Source organism: Musa acuminata, chromosome BXJ2-4 (genome assembly GCF_036884655.1).
Source record: "Musa acuminata AAA Group cultivar baxijiao chromosome BXJ2-4, Cavendish_Baxijiao_AAA, whole genome shotgun sequence".
Taxonomy (NCBI): domain Eukaryota; kingdom Viridiplantae; phylum Streptophyta; class Magnoliopsida; order Zingiberales; family Musaceae; genus Musa; species Musa acuminata.
The window spans coordinates 30,097,332-30,120,771 of NC_088341.1; the positions used below are offsets into that span (position 1 = coordinate 30,097,332).

Genomic DNA, 23,440 nt, shown 5'->3' on the forward strand with positions numbered 1-23,440 from the left:
CTCCCCCCTTTAGGGTCCCATTCTATTCTCTCAAGCAATTCATAACCTTTTCCTTAAATCATTATAAGATTATCTTGTTAAACTGGTAGTTTAGAAATCTTCATATTATCAAACTTTTTACGATTCATGAAGATAAGGGAATGACATCATTCTACCATATGAACAGTGAATAGACTGTTTAATCTGATTAAATTAGAGTATATTGTGGTGAGGCTAATACTTATCCTTAGGATACTTTGTCCTTAATTCAGTCATATTAAACTCACAACATGAGAAGACTACTGGGAGGTTCTACTGTGGATGTCTTCCTAGCTATGGAGAAGAAACTGCGTTACAAGGAATCTGGGCATAGCCTTGAATGGTTATGAGGAATGATAAGATGTTCCTGAATGGTTATAAGGCTTGAACTTTTCTAATCATGAACAGCAGGGTATTCAGTCTTTGACCTGCAAATTCCTGGAAAGTTGCAGAATATGGCACCATTGACATTATCTGAACTTTTGATAGCAACAAAATTTTCTTATTTATCAGCTCAGATGCACCTGAAAATTCACAGAATGATGTCAAACCTTCTCATTCTTTTCTTTTCTCTACAAAAGTGGATGAGAAATGGGTGAGCGAAGATCAATGATTCAATCTCAAGAAGTCTTTCAATTCGCTGGGAAAACAATGGTACTGCCTCCATACAGCCCCATGCAGCTTCATCATCTTGATTGCCTTCTCATTCGTAGACGATGATCGCCCATCGATGTGCAACAAAGCCAGGAGCTTCCTCACCGTTCCAAACACCATCATCTCCTCCAGCAGCTTCTCTCTGGGGTGGAAGCTGCTCATGAGCCACATGATCTGGACGCCCAGTTTGGTGGCCATCTCCGACACGCGCATTATCTTCTTCGACACCGCCGCGACACCCAGCCCATGGTCAGCGAACGCTGATCGGCCTTCGGCGCACTCGCAGAGCCTCTTGAGCAATAACAATACCTTCTCGCAGTTGTGTCGGCTGGCGTCGGGTAGGAGCTCGAGCAAGATGCAGACGGCACCAGCTTCGATCGCCTTGAGCCGATTCTTGTTTGACGTTGCGACGATCTCGAGCAATACATCCAACGAGGAGGAGCTGAGCTTGGTGGAGATCTCATCGGACAAGAGGTCCAACAAGGATTTGACAATGTCCACGTCTTGATCGGTTACCATTTTGGTGATCCACTCGTTACTGATCTTCGAAATCTTCATCAAGATGGACATGGCGTGGACTCGAGCCTCGGCGCTTCCCCTCTGGATGATTACCATCATCGGTTTCAAGGAATCAGGCTTCAGTATCAGCTCCACCGTAGCATCATCTGATAAGGGAAGGAGGGAGAGGACACCGAGTGCCTCCTCGCAATCTCGGAACGCGGTGAAGTCGGAGTTCTCCACGACGACATGAGACATAACGCAGCCCAGCACTTCGATGCCTCCCGATCTAATCAAATCCTTCTGCAACTCATCGTTCTTCTCGACGAGAACCTTGAGCTTCCTCAGGCCACTGGCCTTGAAGGGGCCCGTTTGGATGCTCTTCAGCAGGGACACCAATTTGTCGTGATCCACCGCATCATACGAGCATGGAGGCGACGTGACGGGTTCCTCATCAGCTGCATGCTCCAGGAAAGACGAGATGAGACGCTTGACGGTGTGATTGGGGGTGAGATCAAAGCTCTCCAGTTGTTGCATGGTGGCGGGGCACGTCAACTTCTTGCATGTGAACAGCCATTTCTCGATGTTCTTCCTCTCGTACGTGACGCCGGTAGCGATTGTCACCGGGTCCTCCATTAGCTCCAGCGAAATGGGGCACTGGAACAAGAATGGTGCTTCCATGGTTGGTTGAGCTCTCAGCCCGAGTCTTCGAAAGAGTTGGTATAGAGGAGACTTAAGACATATATATATATATAGCGAGCAAGGTGGCATAAGAAAAGTCAAAGTCAATGGCCAAAGATGCTTGCGATCGAGCTATATATGTTTACAGCATGAAGAGAATTGCAAGCAAGTTCCAAGGCGGTAGCAGTTGAATTCCTCGTTATGTAACATATCTAACCAAACTATGGGCTTATACTTATTTCAAATGGGATGAGATCAGACAATAAAATGCTTCAAATCATTAGGTTGGTCAAGCATTCAGATGGTTTAGATAGGTTGGGCAAGAATGGGGTGGCTCTTCTTGTAGGAACCACTTCATGTGTTCATATCACCAGTCAATGACTTTGAAGGTTTCATCTGTGATTTGGTGGCAGAAACGTGGTCTTAAGAATTTGTTTCACGGAATTGAAGTTGTGGTGGTTGAGCTGACTTTGATCCTTCTATGGATTGTTCTCCACTTATTCTTGTGGAAATTCTTCTCTTTCTATCCTCCAAAAACAAGTGCACTTCACTTGCATTCAATGGAGTCTTCAATAGCTTGCTTGATGTGGTACATGATTGGTTGAAGGAAGTTATGACTTGAGAAACATTGCACATGTAGGAAGATCAAAGGTTGATCAATGAAATTGGAAAATAGTTCTTAGACCATCAAGGAGCCAACTTGCTTCACAAATTGAATGGTAGTAATTAGCGCATAGAAAGTCTACATTTTTTTTTTCCTTTTAAAAATGACTTGAGTACATCTTGCTAATATTCACTCAGGAGTTCTTTGGTCAATATATTTGTTTTTAATGATCCATTATGATGGTCAGTGCTTTAATTATAGGAATTATTCAAATGAGAAAGAGAGGCCTGATGATGAACTGTTTAGGCACTATAATTCTGCCTTAATCAATGCATGGGGTGCTTATGATGCCTTGTGATCAACACCATAAAACTATCTGATTTAGGTGGAAGATTAAGCATCCATTGACTTTTGATTCACTGAAAAAACACAATAATGGTTCAACTGGATCAAAACCATCTTTTTTGCTGCTAGAGTTCACAACACAAGTTTGACCAGCATATTCTACTTGGATCAGAATTTTTTTTTGGATCTTGAACCATACTGAATTAATCTGTACTTTTCTATTTTTTTGTTATCAGTGCTTTACTAACTCCCAAGAGAGGAGCAGGGGAGATTACATCTCACTTGTAATCTTTCTATACACCTCTATGGTTTAGATCTGATTGTGAGCCCCCAGATGGCTCCAAATTGCAATAGATTAACACCTAGACTTGTGTTGATAAACTCTACAATACAGCTTGTTCAGAAAAGGAAAAGTCTAAGCATTTTTGACATCAGATAGGCATCATATCAGAAATGAGTGGTATTAATAAATTTAGGTCTTCTGCAAGAACTGGTAGAAAATTTCTTGTTTATTTCTTGCATAAGAAAAAGGGGGCCTTGCTTTGCAAAATAGTATCTGATGGAGATCGAATGACATGAAATTGAGATCACATGGATTCAGATAAGTGGCAATGTGTAGAATAGTTAAAGGGAAGGCAGGTGGTTGACCAGAATAGTTTAGTGGAGTTAAGAATATGATATATAAAAGGTCGTCTACTTGGTCTGAAGATTTCACTGTCTCCTCCTCATGCCAATAACCCCTTTAGTCACTCTTGCAAGGAAGTTAGATAACCAAGAGATAGAACACATGGATTGGAGTTGACTTCAGCCACAGGATGATGGCAGTCAGAGGTGTAGGATCTGAAACCACTGAAGAGACATGCTGTGTCATCTTAAGATAATTCATATAGCCTTTAGCTTTAAGATATGAGGTCCACATAGATGCTGATTTAGCAGGTTTTTCTGGTTAAAAGAAGTTTAGGTGGACAGTGTTGGGGAAAGGGAATGTTTCAAAGAAAAATCTATGATATTAATAAATAAAAAATATATTAAAAAATCATCAAAACAATTTGATAGAGGATTTAGTTGTTTGATGCTCTTTGTCTCTGTCTATGAAAAATATTAAAATTTTCATCAAATGAGAATAATTATAAGCATGCTTGAGCTAACTCTAACTTAAGCATAAATTCAATGAAGAATTTCTCTAAGCTTTTCTCTCACTCTCTTCAAAATAAATAAAGAGAATCTCAAAGCCATCAAAGTATTTTTTACATCTTGTTCTCCACTAAGACAGAGATTTTTTTGACTTGAATTCCTAATCAAAATCTATATCCTAATTTACCAAGTAATTTGAATCCTAATAATATCCTGCTTGATAAATATTTTGTGCTTCTAATCTTCATCACTCATCTTTGTTGAATTTTCTATCACATGATCTAAGATGTTTTAAGCTATGGTGCCATTTTGTTAAAGGAGAAAAGACTTTGAAATCATAAGAGAAATTACAGACTTTGAAACAAATAAAGAACACTATGTGAACTGCGTAGTATATCAATTAGTTTTCTTTGGGAAAAACCTGCCTATTCTCAGTTTTTATAAATCAGGTGATCTACATCTTTTATCCAGTCCCCCAGCTATATTTTTTTGAATTCAATAAAAGTTTTTTTTGTCAAAATAAATAAATAAATAAATAATATATTACAAAAATAATAAAACATTTATATGGTTTGACACTCGTTGCTTTCGACGTCAACCGAGAAAACTAAAATTTTCACTATGTGATATCAATTACAAGTATCATTCTTGAGTTAACCCTAACTCAAGTACAAATAATCTTGTATATCCTCTATTTATCTTATTTTTTTATCGAACCTTCTCTTGATCCATTAGAGAAAAATGCTCTATTTATCTTATTTTTTTATCGAACCTTCTCTTGATCCATTAGAGAAAAATGCTCAAAGTGTTTTCTTACATCTTATTCCCCTGCCAAAATCTAGATATACATAATCTAGATCCTAATTTACCAAATAGTTTAGATCTTTTAGGATTTCAAAAATATTTGTCAATCCAACAAAAATGCATATATTGGCATATCCTCAACTTAATATTTCCCTTGTGAAGTGGCAAACACTGAGAGGTTGAAGAGCAATATTTCCAATTGATGACACTATTTGGCTTCTTTATCTTTCATTCTTTTGTGACAGATCTAAATATTTAAAGTATGAAAAAGTAACCAGGTCAATCTCAGAAGCTTACTGGGAACTTATGCTGCGAAAGTGCATGCTAAGATTGTAGTTTCATTGCATTTGTTTACATTGCTCAATCATGTGAGATCTGAAGTTTGTTGCCACCTTTTTTCTTTTATTGTGACAGTTCAGCAGATTAGAAAGACAATCATTCCCTGTAACTTTCAAGCTCTCCCAGTGTCCCTCTCTGCTGAGCTGAGAACAGCTGGTCATTGAGCTAATCTCACACCACCAATCCTGAATTTGAGATGAAAGTTTAGACACATAATTACGTATAATAAATGTCTGCAATTTATGTCTTCATTAGGTAAGAAAGCCTTGTGACTGCAGAATGTCCTGAATCTCTAATATAATGTATATGCAAGTCAGCCATGGAAATATGCACTGATGACGAAGAATGCTGTTGAATGTTTCCTTGAATATTTCTTTTGGTGAAATCAGTAGATAAATATTATTTATCAACTTATATTAAAAGAACTGAAGAGATATAATGTTTACTGATGAGAACAAGCTGAGGATAGGATTGACAGTGGCTTAATCCAACTAAAGATTGCTGAGCCACACAAATCTGGCATTCAAGAAAATTTCAAACCTTTATAATCAATATCTGTCTCCTCATTCAATCTTCTTTTTTCTAATGATAGCCAAGACTTTTTTTTCCATAACATATATTTTTATTTTTTTTCCTCTTAGAGATCAGAGGAGGTGATCCCCCACCTAAAGAAAAACTTAACTGGGTCAAATACTTGGGCACCACATTTGAGTCAAATAAGAAAAGACTCAAACTTCTCTATTAGCTTATCTATGAAGAACTGCCGGCAGCTTTTTTTTTTTTATAAAGCATAATTAATCAGCAAGATATGGAATTATGGAAGAGAAAAATGACCACAAAATGCTTACAATTGCCCATATGTTTGGTCCCTCCTGTAGGTAAGCCTGAACTCTGGTTAAATCCCCTTGTCTTGATATTGAAAGCTAAAAATTACACATCCATCTAATAGTAATTCCACAAAGGTTGGCTAAGGTATTTGAAATTTACTTACTATAATGCAAAACAAATCAAGAATGATAGCTACTCCTCCAATCCTACTACTAATCAGAATGCATAGCGTTGACACTGGCTGATCTGCTAACAACATGAATGCCAATCACCATCATTTTTGCTGCGTAAATACTCCCCACAAATCATTTGCCGCTACGATGTCAAACATGGCAAAGAGTCTCTCCCAAAAACCATATCAAAAATGTAAATTGACCAAAACATGCTATATACAAGCATTTTCACGACTTGCTGAATGCTGACAGAATAATGGCACCAGTTGTAGAACTGAAAGGAAATTTAGGAGCTTCAGTTGTTGATTTCCATGTAGTCGTTGAATGCAACGGTCTGCTCTGACAAAAAAAACATGAGCATTGAACTTGATCTTTCTACATTTTCTCCATAAAGAATTGCAATCTTTGTGTTCAATGTCATGATCAAGTTACTTAACAAGTTTGATATCATAGAAGGTTACCTTCGGCTAGTGCCTATGAGAGACGGTGCACTTTGGTTGAATCCCCTTCCCCTTCCCTCACACTGTGATGCTTGGTTGCCTCATGCAACAAATGGTTTCTTTCTTAGATTCTTTGAATGGTGGTATGGGTTTCTCGTAAACCAACTTGACATTTGAGCACATATGCTTCATCATGTTTCCTCTGCTTTCTCTCTTTTTTCCAGGCTTCTGAAATGGCACTTCCTGTATGTTCTACTTCTTTTGTTGATCAACTATGCACTCCTTCACAATAATAACATAGCAAAACTACAAATTGAAATGTGGCTTTTATTCTCACGATTATTGGCGAGAGATTACATGCATGGTTTCATGGTACATCATTTTCGTATTTGAGAATAGTTCACCATATACATATTATATAAATACTTTGGTCCCTCCAGACACAGACATTAAAAGGGGCTGTGCTGCATATCTTTATCTGCAGTTCCATCTTGTAAAATATCTCACATCACAGTCACTATATTGTCTTCCTGTAACCATAAGTTGGCTTCTTCCCCTTCACTCCCCTGCCTACAAATTGGAGGAGGTATGGTTGCACTGAAAGCTTCAGCTCCTGCAATCAAAGAAACGGTAAGATGAAAGATAAGATGGCTTAGCATTCAATGATAAATAGAACCACCGTATGATGATGCATCCAATTCGAGGCTCTGAAACGTAATGTCTTCCCAGTTTCTGCACATCTCCATGCAATGTACAGGACTTGAGAAAGATGGCAAGCATTTCGTCCCACGATCATTGATCGCAAAAGCTTCCTCCGTGTAGTACATTTCAGAAGAAGCCTGCAGACGAAAGAAAGAAGATGAGTAGCAAGCTGCTCATTTAGAATGAAAGGAGTACTCGTCTTCGGTATCTAGTTGACCATGGTATAACATTCCGGGGCTGTTTGGGATCAATTATCATGGCACCCACAAAGGAAGAAGTGCTGTTGATACCTTTGATGCATCTGGCACGCTGGGGACTGTAATTATTGGATCTGGCTCAACCCATCTTGCAATTTCTGGAGAGTTGATGACAGATGAACCACTGCTTCTGTCAAACAGATCAAGAGATGAACTTTCTTCTGTGCCATTGAAGATCTCATCAATGTTTCTTTTGCGGTTGAAGTCAAACATGTTGGAAGGATACTTTTCAGCTTTGGGTTCTTCTTGTCGATTACTACTTCTTTTCAGCCAATTTCCACTCCTCTTGATTACTCTGCATAAACAAAAAGCTCCCTAGGAAGGTTGCATTATGAGAATTATGAAAATTCAAGAATTTTCTTGAAAGAATAGCATTAAGATGTTGTGTGTGTCTTTCTTACCAAAAAGTTAGAAGATCCATGGAAAAGATCTTCACAAAGGCGGTACTCATGCATGATCCAAACTGTTCTTTGTCCCCCAGGAGCCCGTCCAAGATAGAACACAAGAGTCTTCCTCAGTCCAAATGCAGAGGGCTCACAGGCAATCTTTCGATCTTTTCCGGTGGCTTTCCAGTATCCCGAAGCTGTAGCTCTATTTGTGCGCGAACCATTTGGGTACTTGCGATCCCATGAGCAGAAGAAGAACCACTCCAAGTCTCTTTTCGGAAGAAATGATTTTTCTGGAATCAAACAATTGAACAGATTGGAGACAAATCCTTCCAATCTTTTTACTTGTTATTCCTTTAATATATTAGTGGTTTTTGCATGATCCAATATCTAGACGACCTGTTAGACGCTTACAACATTTTCATGCAGAATTTGATTCGGAAACACAGCAAGATTTTCCACCAACAGATCAAACATAAAATCCTTTTGCTAGGAATATATGCTAAAAATAACCATTCTTTTCTTTCTTTCCAATATTTAAAGTCACTATCACTTGAAGAATTGGCACGCTGTCACCATCTTTGTTCATTGCATGCTTATAAATAAATCAGTGACATACTACAAAAGAAAAGATGAACAGAAGCAAATCGCAATGGCACTTCAACCAACAAGGAGAAGACATTACCTGGTAGCTCCCATGGATCGAACTTGTACAAACTGATCACCGGAATGACCTCGAGCTCGATCTTAAGCCCTTCCACTTTCCTCTTCAGGTAGTATCCCACCAGCTCCTCATCAGTGGGATGGAAACGGAAACCCGGTGGCAACAACATAGCATTCATTTTCTTGCACTACTTATCCACACACTATGTCAGAAGAGGAGCATACGAGAAACAAAGATGCGAACAAGGAACTGCACTAAATCAATGAAAGCTGCGTCTCTGTTCTCGCGGTGTACCGATTACAAGTATGGAATGTCCAAAAATAATAGCTTTTCTCTAAACAGATCTTCCAAAGCATACAAGCCTTGTGAGTCAAGATCATTCTTCTCATACAACCCAGATTTTTTTGGAACGATTAAAACTTCAAGCCACTAATTCTTGAAAAGTTGAAACGACCAAGGAAGTTCCAAATTTGGATGGATTTCGGAACTCGAAAGAAGGAAGAGGAGAAGAGCTATGGTGGAATTATGTGTTAAGAGCAAAATTTATAGAGGAAGAAAGGAAGCGCTCTGAAGTAAGCAAAGGTCGACTTTGTCTGCATGAAGTTATTCTCAACGTTCCAAAAGCCACGACTTTGCAAGCAGCCACCCTTCACACTTGAAGCAGGTCTCCTCCTCGCCAATATTTAACTACTACACAACCAGATTCTTGGATTACAGTCGATGTGCCAGCGAAAGCTCCATCTTTAGTGTCAGCCAAAAGTTAAGTTCAGGCTTTTACCCTCCATCACTTTTTGACATTTATGTTCTTCCCCTTTGCATTTCATGTGGACTTATAAAAGTTACAGCACTCGGATTAATCAATTCCTTCTTTGTTGACCATTAGCAGGATGGATTCTTCAACCTCCAAAAGGAGACTGGAACTAATGTACGCATGTTATAATGCTATCCTTCACTGGATCACCATTTCTCATCATTTCTAGGCCACTGATAATAGTGTCTCTGTGTGACAATCTGACTCGGAAGCACCCAACTTTCTTATGAACAAGAACAGGGAAAGATCATGCACAAGTAACGTAAAACACAGATCTATTTATCTCGTGGACTAGAAAATAGCTTCTTTGCTTGGCCTACTGGATTCAGGAAGGTCTTGATGTCATGAAGTCGCTTCAGATCAAAGATACAAAAATTCTAGCTCATAATAAGGGAAAGTAAATTAAATCATTGATTCCAGAAACTGATTCACAAATAAATGATCGAAGCAGGTGCTTTTCATCTCCATTACTTCAAAAGATAGTCTTATGAAATAAAGGGATGATCAACATAGCCAAAATAATTCACATGAAGAACCAAATGCTGAGAAACTCAAAGCTTGTTAACAAGCTCGTAAATCAAGTTGGGTGAAAGCCGAAAGGCATGGGAGAAAAACATAAACATATGTGCTACTTTCTAATGAACAAAGGTATCATTGAAATATACCTCAACAGGAACACAAGGCAAAAGACAAAAAAAATCAAAGAAAATGGAGACAAGAACAGGCAACGGAGGAGGCACTGTCACTTTTGCTCACACTTTCGGCTACATTTGTCGCTTGTGCGATTGATCACCAACGATGCACAAAGTTCCGCAGGGGCCAACGGAGCGGACTTCATCGTATAATAATTGCAGGCTTTGCTTTATGGCTTCTTCTTCTACCTTTTCTTCCGTGCCTGGATCTTGGTTTCTCTCTCTTGTAACACGATCTATTAGCGCAGTGATCCGAGAAGTCGCGAAAAGGTCATGTCCAGTATTCGCCAAGAGCGATGCTGGAAATGGCCCCTTTCTCTGTTGCTTATGCGTTCTTTTTATTCTCCTTTGACATGTAGATAGGTTTGGTGGGTAACAGCGACTGCCATGTCTTTCTGCAACTTAAAGTCAATTGATTGGCATCAAAATAGCAGCCATCCACATCCATTGCGATGGACAATCGACCACAATCCCGCTCACCTAAATGCCATGCAACATATTGGAGGAGTCGTTCTCTCTGATGGCAATATTTTACTCCAAAGAAATATAGAGTTACCGTGTGTCAACAATTGATCTTACCTTATTCAATCGGAGAAAGTCTAAAACAATTGATTAAAATATATAAGTACAGGTGGGAGTCTTAGCACTGCAGATAAATCATGATTTGCCATGTGTTAAGAATTGATTAAAACATATAGATATAGGTGGTAGACTTAAATTGAGATGTTATAATCTCACACATATTTTGACTTTTTCTTAATCAAATCTCTCGTAATGCTCTACTATACAAGTTATCTTGATCGGATCTAAAATTTGTTGAACCTAATTATTAGTTCAAAATACTTAAACTCGATTTAAACATTAATCTTTCATAAATCAATCTTTGACTCGTTTATGATATAGAACCGGTTATATTAGGATATTGTTGATGGGATATATAAAGAAATAATTTTTGTATATGAATAAATACTAGTAGGTCATAATACACAGCGGAATTAAATGAAATCACAATCAAATATAACACCAAGATATACGTGAAAAATCCCTTTAATGTGAAGGGTAAAAATCATGGGACAAACTAGAGATAATCTACTATAATAATAATGAATATACAAATCTCAATCTCTTGCCCAAAACCTTAGTAACAATCACAAGAGAATAACTGGGATACAAGGATCACGTCATTGTGCACAATATATAAATCCCCCCTAAATAATTATATTAAGAATCTACTATAGATCTGATCTAACCTGGGATGAAAGATTGAGAATAGTCTCTCTGTGTTGTCCTTGTCTTCTTCCTTTTTTTCTTTTCTTTTCTGCCTTGTTCTTCTTATTTTCTTTAGAATTCCGTGATTGTCAAAAACTGATTTGTTGCTGCCTCTTTCTGTCTCTTTTTATAGCCACCACACCCCCCAAATATAAATTAGGGTTAGGTTAAGAGCGGGTGAGCTGTCGGCTGATAAAGCCAATCTTAGGCTGAATATGGACTGTCAGCCCAACAATTATAATAATAATAGACAAATCTGAGTGTGTTTTGGGATCCTTTGTCTTTGATATCTAATAACTTGTTGATTGATTCATTTTGATTTCCAGATGTACTACTACACACTGCATAGGTTGTACAACCTCTTGCCACAGAAGTTGACACAAATCTGCCGAAAGAATTGCTATGCCAGCGATTTCAAGAGATTTCATTACCAACCCATCCGCTGAATAGGGAGAGCAAACTTGCAAGTGCCTGCACTCACGGGTATCCTCCATCTTTTCTCAGCTCAGCCGAATCCCGTCAAACAGTTGATGTCCAACACTGACGAGCAACGAAACAGGACACTGTTTGCTGGACTCCGCTGTGCTAGCTATCTATCTATCTATCTACACTGTGCTTAGTGATTGATGGGCCGTACATGGACCATGATTTTGGGCTTTCCTGGGTTTAGCTACTCAGTTTAAATGGGCTCTTCGAGCCTTTTAATGACCTGTATCAGATTTCAATGATGATGAGCATTAGACGAATACCAAGTGTAGGCAATGAGCGAAAAGAATCGCCACGAGAAGAGCACATCAAACTGCAATGTCCTCAGATTACATGACGAAGCTCCATTTACCGAAAGGCAAATCCCGAAAAATCTCCTCAGATCGTAGCGATCTAGAATAATCTTGCTAAAGGAGACAGATCGTAAAAGAAGAAAATGATCTAGAATAATCTCAACAAAGGAGAAAGCGACATAGAATAATCTTACCCATAGTGAAGATTTCTAACCGATCATAAAAGAAGAAAACGACCTACAATAATCTCAGTAAATATATCTCATATTGAAGATTTCTAAGAAAAGGAGAAGCGACCTAACTTAGAATGCCACTGGCCATTCATATGGGTTATATGGTACAAGCACTACCGAAGCAGCCAATCTAAACCACAGACAACGTCAAGGTTCCTTGGAAAGGGAGACGAGACAAAACCCTCGAATCCACCACTAGAAAGCAGTGATGTTGTTGTTGCTTGTAATCCGAAGATTTATCCTTCAATTTTTCAACACTCGATTATCGTCCAGAAAAAATATGCACGAGTCATCAAGTCGTCCATCGCCTAATAGCCTTAATGCCTGCCAGTTGATCGAAGACACTGCTGGTGGTGGGTGAGCATACTGGCAAAAGAAAAGCTGTCCGACGATGGAGACCTTCACTTTTGATGGGATACAAACCAGATGAACACCACGAACTCCGAGTTAGGTCTGTCTATAATTAGCATAAAGCACTTCGAATCCCGTGCTTAATGCGTTCCAAGATGATGACGCTTTGCGTACAAAACGAACACTAATTCCGGAGGAGCAACTCCACGTCGGAGGCATGGGTGCGCACTGGAATCGACGCCCTAGTTTGCACTAACGTAGAGGGCCACGACATCGACCGAACGCACGCACGCAGATCGCTGCTGCGGCATACAGTGGAGAGTCCCATCTCTGTCAGCCGTTCGACCATTATGGTTTACTGAAAACATCTTCGGACTTCTCTAAACTTTTAGATAAGTCGTGTTGAAAGAAGTGATCATCTAGTCATAAAGGAGTAGCTCGAGCAGGCTCCACAGTGGTGCAGCATTGTGGCACACTGTGCCGGAGTTCCTGCAGCAGGAAGCACGTGGACGTGACGTGACATGATCATTAGCTCATTGAAACTACACGCCACACGCGCGGGGGGCTATAAGGATTAACTTGGTAGCCCATATCCATGATAACAGCACTCTGATAGACAGCAGCAACACCACTCGCTAAAAGCCGGAAAGAGCCTCCTTTGGTAATGCACATCCCCAGATGATGAGAGCCAGAACTGTTGCTCTAGACTATCATTCCGAACACATACCAGAAAGAACCACATCGATCGATCCTGGTGGTAAGATGTGGATTTCTCGAGAACAGTAGTCCAACATCCGCCTGTCGCGCGGGGAATTAGCGGCGTGGCCTGTTCTATGCACAAGGGCGCTGACTGTAGTTGGTGTCAGGATCGTAAACATGATTCCGTGGCATCCCATGGATTGACGACGGTTGTTCGTGCAGCAAGTGGACGTTGAATGGAGCGAGGGACATCGGTTAAGCAGCGATAAGCCGACCACAGAGGTACAGTTCCTTGATCTTGTTCTCCACTTATATAAACTGTTGACCGATCCAACGATACGCGTGTAAAGATTCTGAAGTTAACTGCAGTCGATGGCGATGCGTGTGCCAATACGAGCACTTGCTTCTCGCAGCCATGCATGGTTGCGGCCATGGCCCGTCGACAGATACGGCACTGCTCGCACCATTACATGTTCCACGAGAAAGGAAAAGGAAAATGATATTTGGCACCATTGGAAGAAGTTAGGTCCGAAGGATCTTCCCAGTAGTGATGTGAACAGGAATCCTGTTGATTAAGATAAGAAAAGAAATCGCTTCTTAGGCAGCAAATTTTACTGTTTCATATACTGTTCCTGAATATTTTTATTCATGAGAGCTCTATTTCTTGGTTTGGATGGAAATATGTTTGTCGAAGCAATAGAATCATTTCGACGAGCAGCAGTTCCACGGGACGTCGCTCCATTTGCTCGGTCGATGTCAGCATGTGACCACGTGGAATCCTCGATGAATGAATTCAGTCACAAGTTATGCTTGGGATGCCGAACATATTCTGACCTGTACGATTATACATCGAAAGCATGACCTCTTTTACATAGAACAACAGCTAATTCAGTTCTTATTTTAAGATTTCCATCACCGAGTGGAAGGATTCTTAGCTCTACCTTTTGAAAATTGTTTCTTCTTTGTGAAAACCTCAAGCAACTGCTCGAAAGTTGCACAAGCTGTGGATGTCATTGTTGGTTCTTTTCACCAAAAAGTCCTTGCTATAAATTTGGAACCGCACTACCACTGAGAAAACTCTTCCATGGCTTCAGGGAACTGAAGCAGACCCATCATTTCTGCCCAGGTTACTTGCACAAATGTCTCTTTCAGGATAAGATGTTTCTCCATCTAGTGGGTATATTAATTCCAGCTATAAACAAGGGCATTTGGAACAGATGCTACTCCTTGGAAAGTCTTCAAGATAGAAAGAAACGGGAAGCAAGTCTTGTATTAGTCTGCAATTTGCCCTCCTACTTGAGAGAGATAATTACTGTCATGATACCATTGTTGAATGATCATGTACATTCGTCCAATATCAACCAAGACCTTGATTGTTAAACATCTGAGTTTCACATGCAGTAAATACATGCGAAATTATATGTTTATCCTACAAATTTTTATATCTCACCATGAGAGTTACATGAGGTCAAATTTACTGTCAGAGCAAGCATGACAACCATCATCTTACGTGCAGTTGCTAGTATTTAGTATTCATAGAAAGTAAAAGCTGTACAGAAAATTTGTTAACCAAGAACATCATGAATCGAATAAAGCATTGGCATATACTCGGGAAAGTGCATCAGTTTTTATGTATTGCATTGGTCGTTAATATTATATCATAAGTCATATAATATCATTAACTCTTTAAGTCAAAAGCTCTAGTCAACCTGGGAATGAAAGTATTTTCGGGCAAATCTTGTGTTGCGGAACGGGCCATCCACTTGAGTTTAAAGAGAGAATGTATTCAGCAACATCTTCATGTAATCTCCCTAAAGCCTAACAATGTTCTACCTGAAGAACAATTATGGAGTCCTTCATGTCAGCGAATGAATGGTATCTGGTGCTTAAATAATTCATTAGCAATAGAAAAAGGTTCAGATATCATAAAAAGTAGATAAGAGAAGAATACCACATCTGTGAGGTACTTGAAGCACTTAAGAATCAGTTCCTTCCACAGCAAGTGGCAACCCAGCTGTTTCTAGAACATCCCTATAAGATGTGGATCATTCTATATTATGGAGAATATGTCATGGATTTAAGCACATTGCGTAATCCAAGGAAACCACACACACACACGCAAAAACAAAAAAGAAAAAAAAAACCTAGATATGTAGATCAGAACGAAGTTACTGCGATGATATGCCAGATTCTGTGCTTGAGAGCATGTGATGAATTTAAGCACAATGCAGGACATGGGGAAACAAAAAAGAAAAATCAAAGGCATGCATAGTAGCATCAGAACAAAGTCTTTAAGATTATGTTCCAGATTCCCATTATTGATCAACTAAGCAACTTGCTGCTAAGGTTGTCCTCCTTTAAAGATACCTTTGTGTGAACTTATATATATGCAACTGTACGTAAATAGCCCCTTGGAATATGCTCTCCAACTGGCTTTAGTAAGTAGATTAATCTTTTGCCCCTGAGAGATTATGGCTTTAAGAACAATTCTCTCTCTCTCTCTCTCTCTCTCTCTCTCTCTACATCTTCTAAGCCTTTATCGTATTTCCAGTGACATCAACCATGATGCTACTTCATACCACAACCAACCACTTACCTCTCCAGCCTATAAAGACTTGCTTCCCCCCTTCAGCGACCAACTCACTTCCACTCCTCTTCAGCTCTTGTTTCTGCTTTCCTTTGTGCATTCCCATGGTGGTTAGCATGGCTAAATCTAAGGTACCTGAAACGGTCAGTATCTTCTAATGCTATTTGTGATCACAAAACATGTTGTGTCTTCTTGGCTCTTCCTCTCCAATAAGTTGGTTTAGTTAGCCAAATACTCCAAAGCTCAACAAAGAATTAGGTGACAGCATCAATGTGCTTCCATAAATGATATTTGTGAGCTAGTGTTGTGGGAAGGTGTTCGAAAGGGAACTTAGCTATATCAACAAACAAGAGAGTACTATGTTGAAGAATATCTATTGATACCCCACCAAAACGATTACATGTTAAACGATTGAGCACCACTTCTGGATTTTTTTTTATTATCTCTTTCCCAACAAAGAATTGCAAGCTAAAACCTCTTCAAGATGTAGAGCAAATTAAATCCGATTGGCCACAGACTTATGATCGGTATAATCAAGTAATTTGCACTGATCATCTTTACTAAATTCACAATACTTGCACAGACACGCCATTTCGGTACTACCATAATCTTCATGATTGAATAGTAAAGAATTCCTTGGACATGTCACGATCAGTCACTAAAGAGGATTAGCGTAGCCATACACTGCCATTTTGCATCTGTCTGAAGACCATAGATGGGATTACTAAGCCTTCACGCTGTATAATTGCAGAATAAGGAAAATCCAGGAGCAAGAGAAGTTGAGATGAATGTAGGAGAGGCAAAATCCGAGTATACCATGGATGGCTCGGTCGACTTCGGAGGAAATCCAGCTGCCAAAGCAAAATCTGGTGGATGGGTGGCTGGAGCCTTTGTGCTTGGTAACTTCCTTTGATACCACGTTTTTGTTTGGTAATTATTTCTTCATCATATGGTACAAGGGTGCTGTTGAAAGTAGGATTGAGTTCCACCAACTTGGGACTATGGCCATAATCCTACAAACTTTTGTGTTCTTAATGATAAATGGAAGGCAAAGAGAATATAATCTAGTATTGGGTCCTATATTTAGCTTTGAGAATTTGTAGCAGAGGATGGGAGGAAAGAATAAGTTTCCAAATAGAATTACATGGTGGACTGGTTTTCCATCACGTTAAAGATTCAAAACACTTCACTTATCGAGGAAGCATCATGTTTTCTGTTGTCTTGTACTTTTCACCACATAAAGCAAGCGACCACATATAGAAAATCTTTATTGAGAACGGCATCCTAATCCACATATGAGTTTTGGTATGGTATGAAACATAGGCAACTTTGTCATCAAGCAATGGTGAACAGTAGCTTGACTTCATACAACGATACAATAATAAGTGAGGAACAAAGATCTATACATTACTGCTTTTGAAGAAGAAGCCGAGGAGAAGTTGTGAAGTCCTTCCTACTCATCGATCATAAAAGGAAATGGCTTTTCGTATATTGAAGTATGATTCAAGATGAATAGTCGACATCACCTGCTGCGTATGTGAATACATACAAAGAAGAGATTCGTGCATGCTTTCTTTTGTTTCTTCTTCTGTCACATAAGTTGGTGCAACACACCCAATGCGTTCTTGGAGCTCGTATGCATGAAAGTCTCATGTAGGTCCACAATTCATTCATATGATTGAGTTTATATTCCAAAGATGCGTAGATATGTGCATCTTTGAGTTGGTCTACTTCATCCACTAGTTCTGCATCATGTTCCAGGCAAAGTTTCCTTTTGTTTTGGTAGAAACAGCCCAACTTAAGATCATGATGCTCGCAAAGTTGAACCTTTTCTCTGCATTGCAGTAAATCAGGGCTTAGCAACACTTGCATTCTTTGGGATGAACGTCAACCTGGTTTTGTTCCTGACGAGGGTGCTGCAGCGGAACAATGCGGATGCAGCCAACGACGTCAGCAAATGGACAGGCACCGTCTACATCTTCTCCCTTGTCGGAGCATTCCTTAGCGATTCCTACTGGGGTAGATATAAGACCTGCGCTGTCTTCCAGGTCATCTTCGTGCTTGTAAGTTAACCATCCAAGCCTTCCCATGGTAAGATACTAGCCGTCGATCAACATCAATCTTCCTACACGACGTGTTCATCTCTCTCTCTCTTTTGCTAACAGGGTTTGGTTCTGCTATCCCTGTCTTCACATCTGTTCCTGATCAAACCCTCGGGGTGCGGCGACAGTCACACCCCCTGTGGGACTCATTCTAGCTTTGAAGTTAAGATGTTCTACCTAGCTATCTACATGATTGCCCTTGGCAATGGAGGCTACCAACCCAACATAGCCACCTTTGGACCTGACCAGTTCGACGAGGAGGACCCAAGGGAAGCACACTCCAAGGTCTCCTTCTTCAGCTACTTCTACCTGGCCCTCAACTTGGGCTCCCTCTTCTCCAACACCTTCCTGAGTTACCTGGAGGACCATGGCATGTGGACCCTGGGCTTTTGGGCGTCCAGCGCATCCGCTTGCGTGGCACTCGTCCTCTTCCTCAGTGGGACCCCCAGGTACAGACACTTCAAGCCATGTGGAAATCCCCTATCCAGGATCTGCCAAGCGGTCATCGCCGCGTCAAGGAAATGGAGGGTCAAGATGCAGCCAGGCGGAGTTGATCTGTACGACACGGATGAGGAGGAGTTCCAAGAAACCAATGGCAGCAAGAAGATACTCCACACCGAGGGTTTCAAGTAAGCTTTACAAAGTGCTTATTCATCTTGATTACTCTGTTAGTTTTAGTCCGATGATATGACATTATTACCGGAGTAGATAACATGCCATAGGTACAAACACATCCGACTTCTCAAACCAGTTATCATATACCATAATTGCAGTACAATTAATGTACTGTGGCCTACATTTCATGGGAAATTTTTTGGAAAGATGATGTGGAGATCTTCCAAGAAATGACAAAGACCAGAGCATGTGATTGTGAGCGCATAGTCAACGAGGTCTCGAGGCATTGTTTTCTAATTCAATAGTTCTTCGTGGCTCTTGTGGGATGTTCCTATTAGAAGATAGGGATAGCTAATGCCACTAGTCCACTTGGTGACTTGACTGTTGCTATTGATAAGATAGATCGAGTCAACCTAAGAACAAAGCAGTAGACCTTAAAATCCCACGAGTCACTTTCCCAAGTTTGGTGGTTGTTCTTTCTTTTCTGATACGGAACGATCGCTCTCGGCTTCAGAAATTGTGTGGCATGCGGCACTATCGTCTAATGTGACAGACCCTCCATGCGTGAAAAGCTAACATCTGCTGAGTGGATGATGGTGGGATACATTTCCAATATGTGAGATTTTGTGGAAGCACCAGTCTCCAAACTAAGACGAACATGCTGCTGTGTGCAACAAACATGGATCTTTCACTTGTATTAAGATGGGAATCTAGCAAAGTATCTATCACTTTGAGCAAGCACATTTGGGTAACATCTAGTTGCAGATCTTTCAGACGTAGGATTCTTTGTTTTAGATCAATGTTGGACTAGTAAATCCTTTTTGTTCAATGGCTGCGTCAAAATGATCTATGGAAAATGGACATCAATCATCATTCCAAACCATCATACTATATCTGAAAATTTATTTGCTATCACTATACGTGTATAGCTTACTCTCATTTGACATGGTTCGTAATTTTACGTGCAAAGGTTCCTGGACCGAGCGGCATTTGTCACCGCCGGCGACTTCACCCTCCAAGACCAGTGTCTTCGCCGCAACCCATGGCGGCTTTGCACCATCACGCAAGTGGAAGAGGTGAAGTGCGTGCTGAGGCTCATCCCCATATGGCTTTGCACCATCCTCTACTCGGTGGTGTTCACGCAGATGGCCTCCCTCTTTGTCGTCCAAGGCGCGGCCATGAGAACCACCGTCGGAGCTTTCTCCATCCCTCCTTCCAGCATGTCGGCCTTCGACATCCTCGGCGTCGTCATCTTCATTTTCCTCCGAGACAGGCTCCTCCACCCGCTCGTCTGCAGGATCAAAAAGAGCCGTGTGGGGCTCACGGAACTGCAGAGGATGGGAGTCGGGCTGGTCATCGCCGTCATGGCCATGATCGCAGCCGGCACGGCGGAGCACTTCCGGTTGAAGCAAGCCCGGGCGCCGTGCAGCGGGTGCAGTGGTGCCGCAAGCTCACTGCACATATTGTGGCAGGTGCCCCAGTACGCGCTGATAGGAGCCTCCGAGGTTTTCATGTACGTGGGTCAGCTGGAGTTCTACAACGGGCAGGCCCCGTATGGGCTGAAGAGCTTCGGAAGCGCACTCTACTTGACGTCCATGTCCTTCGGGAACTTCTTCAGCGACCTCATCGTGACGGCGGTGATGAAGCTAACGGCGAGAGGCGGCAGAGCAGGGTGGATTCCGGAGAACCTGAACCACGGCCATTTGGACAGGTTCTACTTCCTATTAGCAGCACTAACCAGCGCAGACTTTGTTGTCTTCGTGGCTTGCGCGAAGTGGTACAAGTCCACCAAGTTGGAGGGGTAGAGCGAGGTGGCCGGTGCGCCGACGTCTGCCGAGAGTCTCGTCAATTAGAACTCTCGTAGTCTTCTCTAAGTCACGTTTTCACTTCCAACAATAATGGCTACAGTAGAAGTATTTCCTTCCTACCTTCGTTCCTTGGGACGAGATTATCCTTCGTAGGGTGGTTTAGGAATTAAGGATTTATACTTAATAAATTTAACTTTGTATGATAAATATATTTTTCTTTATTTGAACAATGAGAATAGCCCTTGGGTGCATGTGGTTATGGTCAAATATCGTATTATTAACCTATGAAATATTTTTGAATACTCTTACGATTCTTCGTGAGGATTTTATGAAATTTATCGATGATGGTTCTTTTTTATGACCATCATTTGAAATGTTTATCGACTTTGTTAATATTTTTGAAGCCCTTGTGATTGCTGATTTTATTCATGATGAAGATTGGAATGTTAATGAACTAAAGGTATGGAATAGTCTTGAGATTTACATAGGACTATTCCCAAAAAATATGTTTATACTTTTCTCCATCGCTTCTCCTTGACTAATAGACTTGCCAAAATGGGGATGGTTAAGCCATTTCTTTGTCCTCTTTGTTGTAATACGCAACTCTTACTTTTATCCATACCTTTAGCACGTCAAATTTCTTTCCAGCATTCATATTACTACTATTAATATGAATGCAAGAAAAGGTATGCAATCTTAAAATTTAAGACATGCTATTATACTAAACAAAACGATAGTGTTTCCACTTTATATAATGATTTTGACATCTCTATAAAATTATATCATATAACTAAAAGGAAAAACCCAAACATAACATGCCTAACTAGTTCTAACTAACATAATCTATCAACTTTTATATACGAAATGCCCATAGTTCATAGTTTATATTTGCATTGGCAAGGGTTTACGTGTGCTCATTTCTCTACCTAATCACTTGGGTGAGAAGCTAGTATCATTTCCTATAAAATAGGGTTCATTGTAAGTAATCTGTATAAGTCTTTATAACTTTATTCATTTGAGTATGCATTATGTCATGTATATAATCTTTTAAAATCATGATTATAAGATATTTAATAGTAAATATCTCATCTTATGACTTCTTTAGTAAGGACAACCCTACAACATAGTACATGCACCATAAGGATGTAAAATTTTACATTGGAATTTGAAATGCTGATATGCACATATAGCAAATATAGCAAATTTATGGGCTTTTACATCTCATATCATAACATATACATACACTTTCATACAACACACATCATAATATATACATGCACTCCTACACCGCATGGCATCATTATATGTGTACTCTCGCATCATACGTAATAATATATACGTATACTCTCACATCATACATCATAATATATACGTGCATTCCCACAATGTATTGTCACAAATTTAACTGAAACTACCTAAGTCACGAGGCACCATTACAGTAAAGTCATATATTTAACTCGAGTTACCTAAGTTATGAAGCACCCTTGCACCAACTTCTCGAACTTAGTTAGGATTACCTAAGTCATAAAGGGCCCTTACGATATGCGTCCATAAAGGGTTACCCAATTTGTAACCTCGCTTAGGTCCCGGAAGACCTGTAAAAAAAACAAGTTGATTAGTTTAAAAATGAGTGACAGATAAGTTTCGACATCTCGGGAAGAGGGTAGATTAATAAGCAATTTAATAAACATCTTAAGTGCAAGAGAGAAAAAAGAGGAAGGATAAAAGAGACTTTAGAAGGCAAAATGAATAGTTACAAGTCCACGAAAGATTGCTCATCGGGGGTCAAGCACGATAGCAAGTTCCCATCAACTTAACGTGCGAACTTGTATAAATCGATCAACGCTTGATACTATCCTAAAGCCTCATCCACCCTTATGCCACTTGGGAGGTTCTAGGGGTTTGAGATGGCTGACATTTTGTATGACGCTGTGATCTATAGAAAATAGGTCGTAGCATGCAAAAATGAAATCATTTTGGGGCAATTTTGCTAGGTTGTGGCACTATAGCACTACGAACTATTCTTGCTTATATTTTTCAAGCAAAAATATACAAAACCAAGGCAAAACGTGCTGTTAAGCATATGTACAAGTATGCAAAAAGTGACGAATGGTTCATTGAACAAAAATATTGTAGGTGCATGATGATCGTTCGTAACATTCTCCTCTACTTAAATTATCAACGCCCTTGTCGATGCTTACTGGTAGGTTTTGATGATTGTTTCCTTGTATTATAGGGTGTCTTTATACTCGCAACTGGCTTTTGTTCGGGAAACTTTCACCAATTCAATAGGTATTCGGTATGCTCCATTCCGTTGGGTAGCTTTGTCTTGCGATTCACTAAAATGATTTTAACTCGCTTCTTGTAGGAGGCTTTGGTGGGAGGTAGCCAAGTTGAAACTCTTTAGGAAGCATCTTGTAGATCTAAGTGATAGGCTTTCAAGTTACTTGCCTCGAAGACATTATAGATTTTAAGCCATACCGGTAGTTACAACTTGTAGGAGATATTGCATACCCTATTGATAATTGGGAAGAGTCTTTCGTACTCGTGCACCAATCTCTTATGCACTTTATGCCTAAAGAATTAAAGTGACACTAGTTAGAGCTTTAACAATACTAAATTGCCAACTTTAAACTCCAATGGTCACTGTCCCAAGTTTACCCATTTCTTCATCCTTTTATCGTCTTCTCCAAATAAGCTTGTGCAATATCTATATTTTGGTATTATTTCTTTATAAAGTAATATATTGATGGATTACTCCCGGTATGCCGATCGTTAAGGAGTGAGGAGTCGACGGTTATTGTCTCATAATGATCTCAAAGGGACTCTTGTTGGACGCAAAGCTCCGCTACAAGTTGGAGGAGAATTGGGCAATATCCAATAGCTTTACCCAATCCTATTGGTTGGCACTCACGTAGTGCCGAAGATATTACTTAAGAAACAAATTTATTCTTTTAGTTTGGTTAT

At 40.0% G+C, this 23,440-nt stretch overlaps 3 protein-coding genes across 4 annotated transcripts; 1 reads left to right on the top strand and 2 right to left on the bottom strand.

Moving 5' to 3' along the window:
* Window positions 1-402: 402 nt before the first annotated feature.
* On the bottom strand, window positions 403-1,869 carry LOC135609092 (E3 ubiquitin-protein ligase PUB22-like). The gene has a single exon (XM_065102183.1). It carries the CDS (start codon window positions 1,849-1,851, stop codon window positions 625-627), a length of 1,227 nt encoding a protein of 408 aa, XP_064958255.1. The 5' UTR covers window positions 1,852-1,869; the 3' UTR covers window positions 403-624.
* Window positions 1,870-6,816: 4,947 nt separating this feature from the next.
* On the bottom strand, window positions 6,817-8,932 carry LOC135610241 (NAC domain-containing protein 71-like). The gene is made up of 5 exons (XM_065104498.1): window positions 8,549-8,932; window positions 7,879-8,156; window positions 7,511-7,792; window positions 7,198-7,357; window positions 6,817-7,131 (listed from the first exon to the last, which is right to left on the bottom strand). The coding sequence occupies exons 1-5, from the start codon at window positions 8,703-8,705 to the stop codon at window positions 7,022-7,024; spliced, it is 987 nt and encodes a 328-aa protein (XP_064960570.1). The 5' UTR covers window positions 8,706-8,932; the 3' UTR covers window positions 6,817-7,021.
* Window positions 8,933-15,977: 7,045 nt separating this feature from the next.
* LOC135610242 (protein NRT1/ PTR FAMILY 7.3-like) lies at window positions 15,978-20,724 on the top strand. 2 transcript variants are annotated; one of them, XM_065104499.1, is made up of 5 exons: window positions 15,978-16,091; window positions 16,700-16,847; window positions 17,794-18,011; window positions 18,114-18,679; window positions 19,636-20,724. In XM_065104499.1, the coding sequence occupies exons 1-5, from the start codon at window positions 16,053-16,055 to the stop codon at window positions 20,468-20,470; spliced, it is 1,806 nt and encodes a 601-aa protein (XP_064960571.1). In that variant the 5' UTR covers window positions 15,978-16,052; the 3' UTR covers window positions 20,471-20,724. The 2 variants fall into 2 exon arrangements, with proteins under 2 accessions (XP_064960571.1, XP_064960572.1); XM_065104500.1 differs by having other exon boundaries at window positions 15,981-16,079.
* The last annotated feature ends 2,716 nt before the right edge of the window (window positions 20,725-23,440 follow it).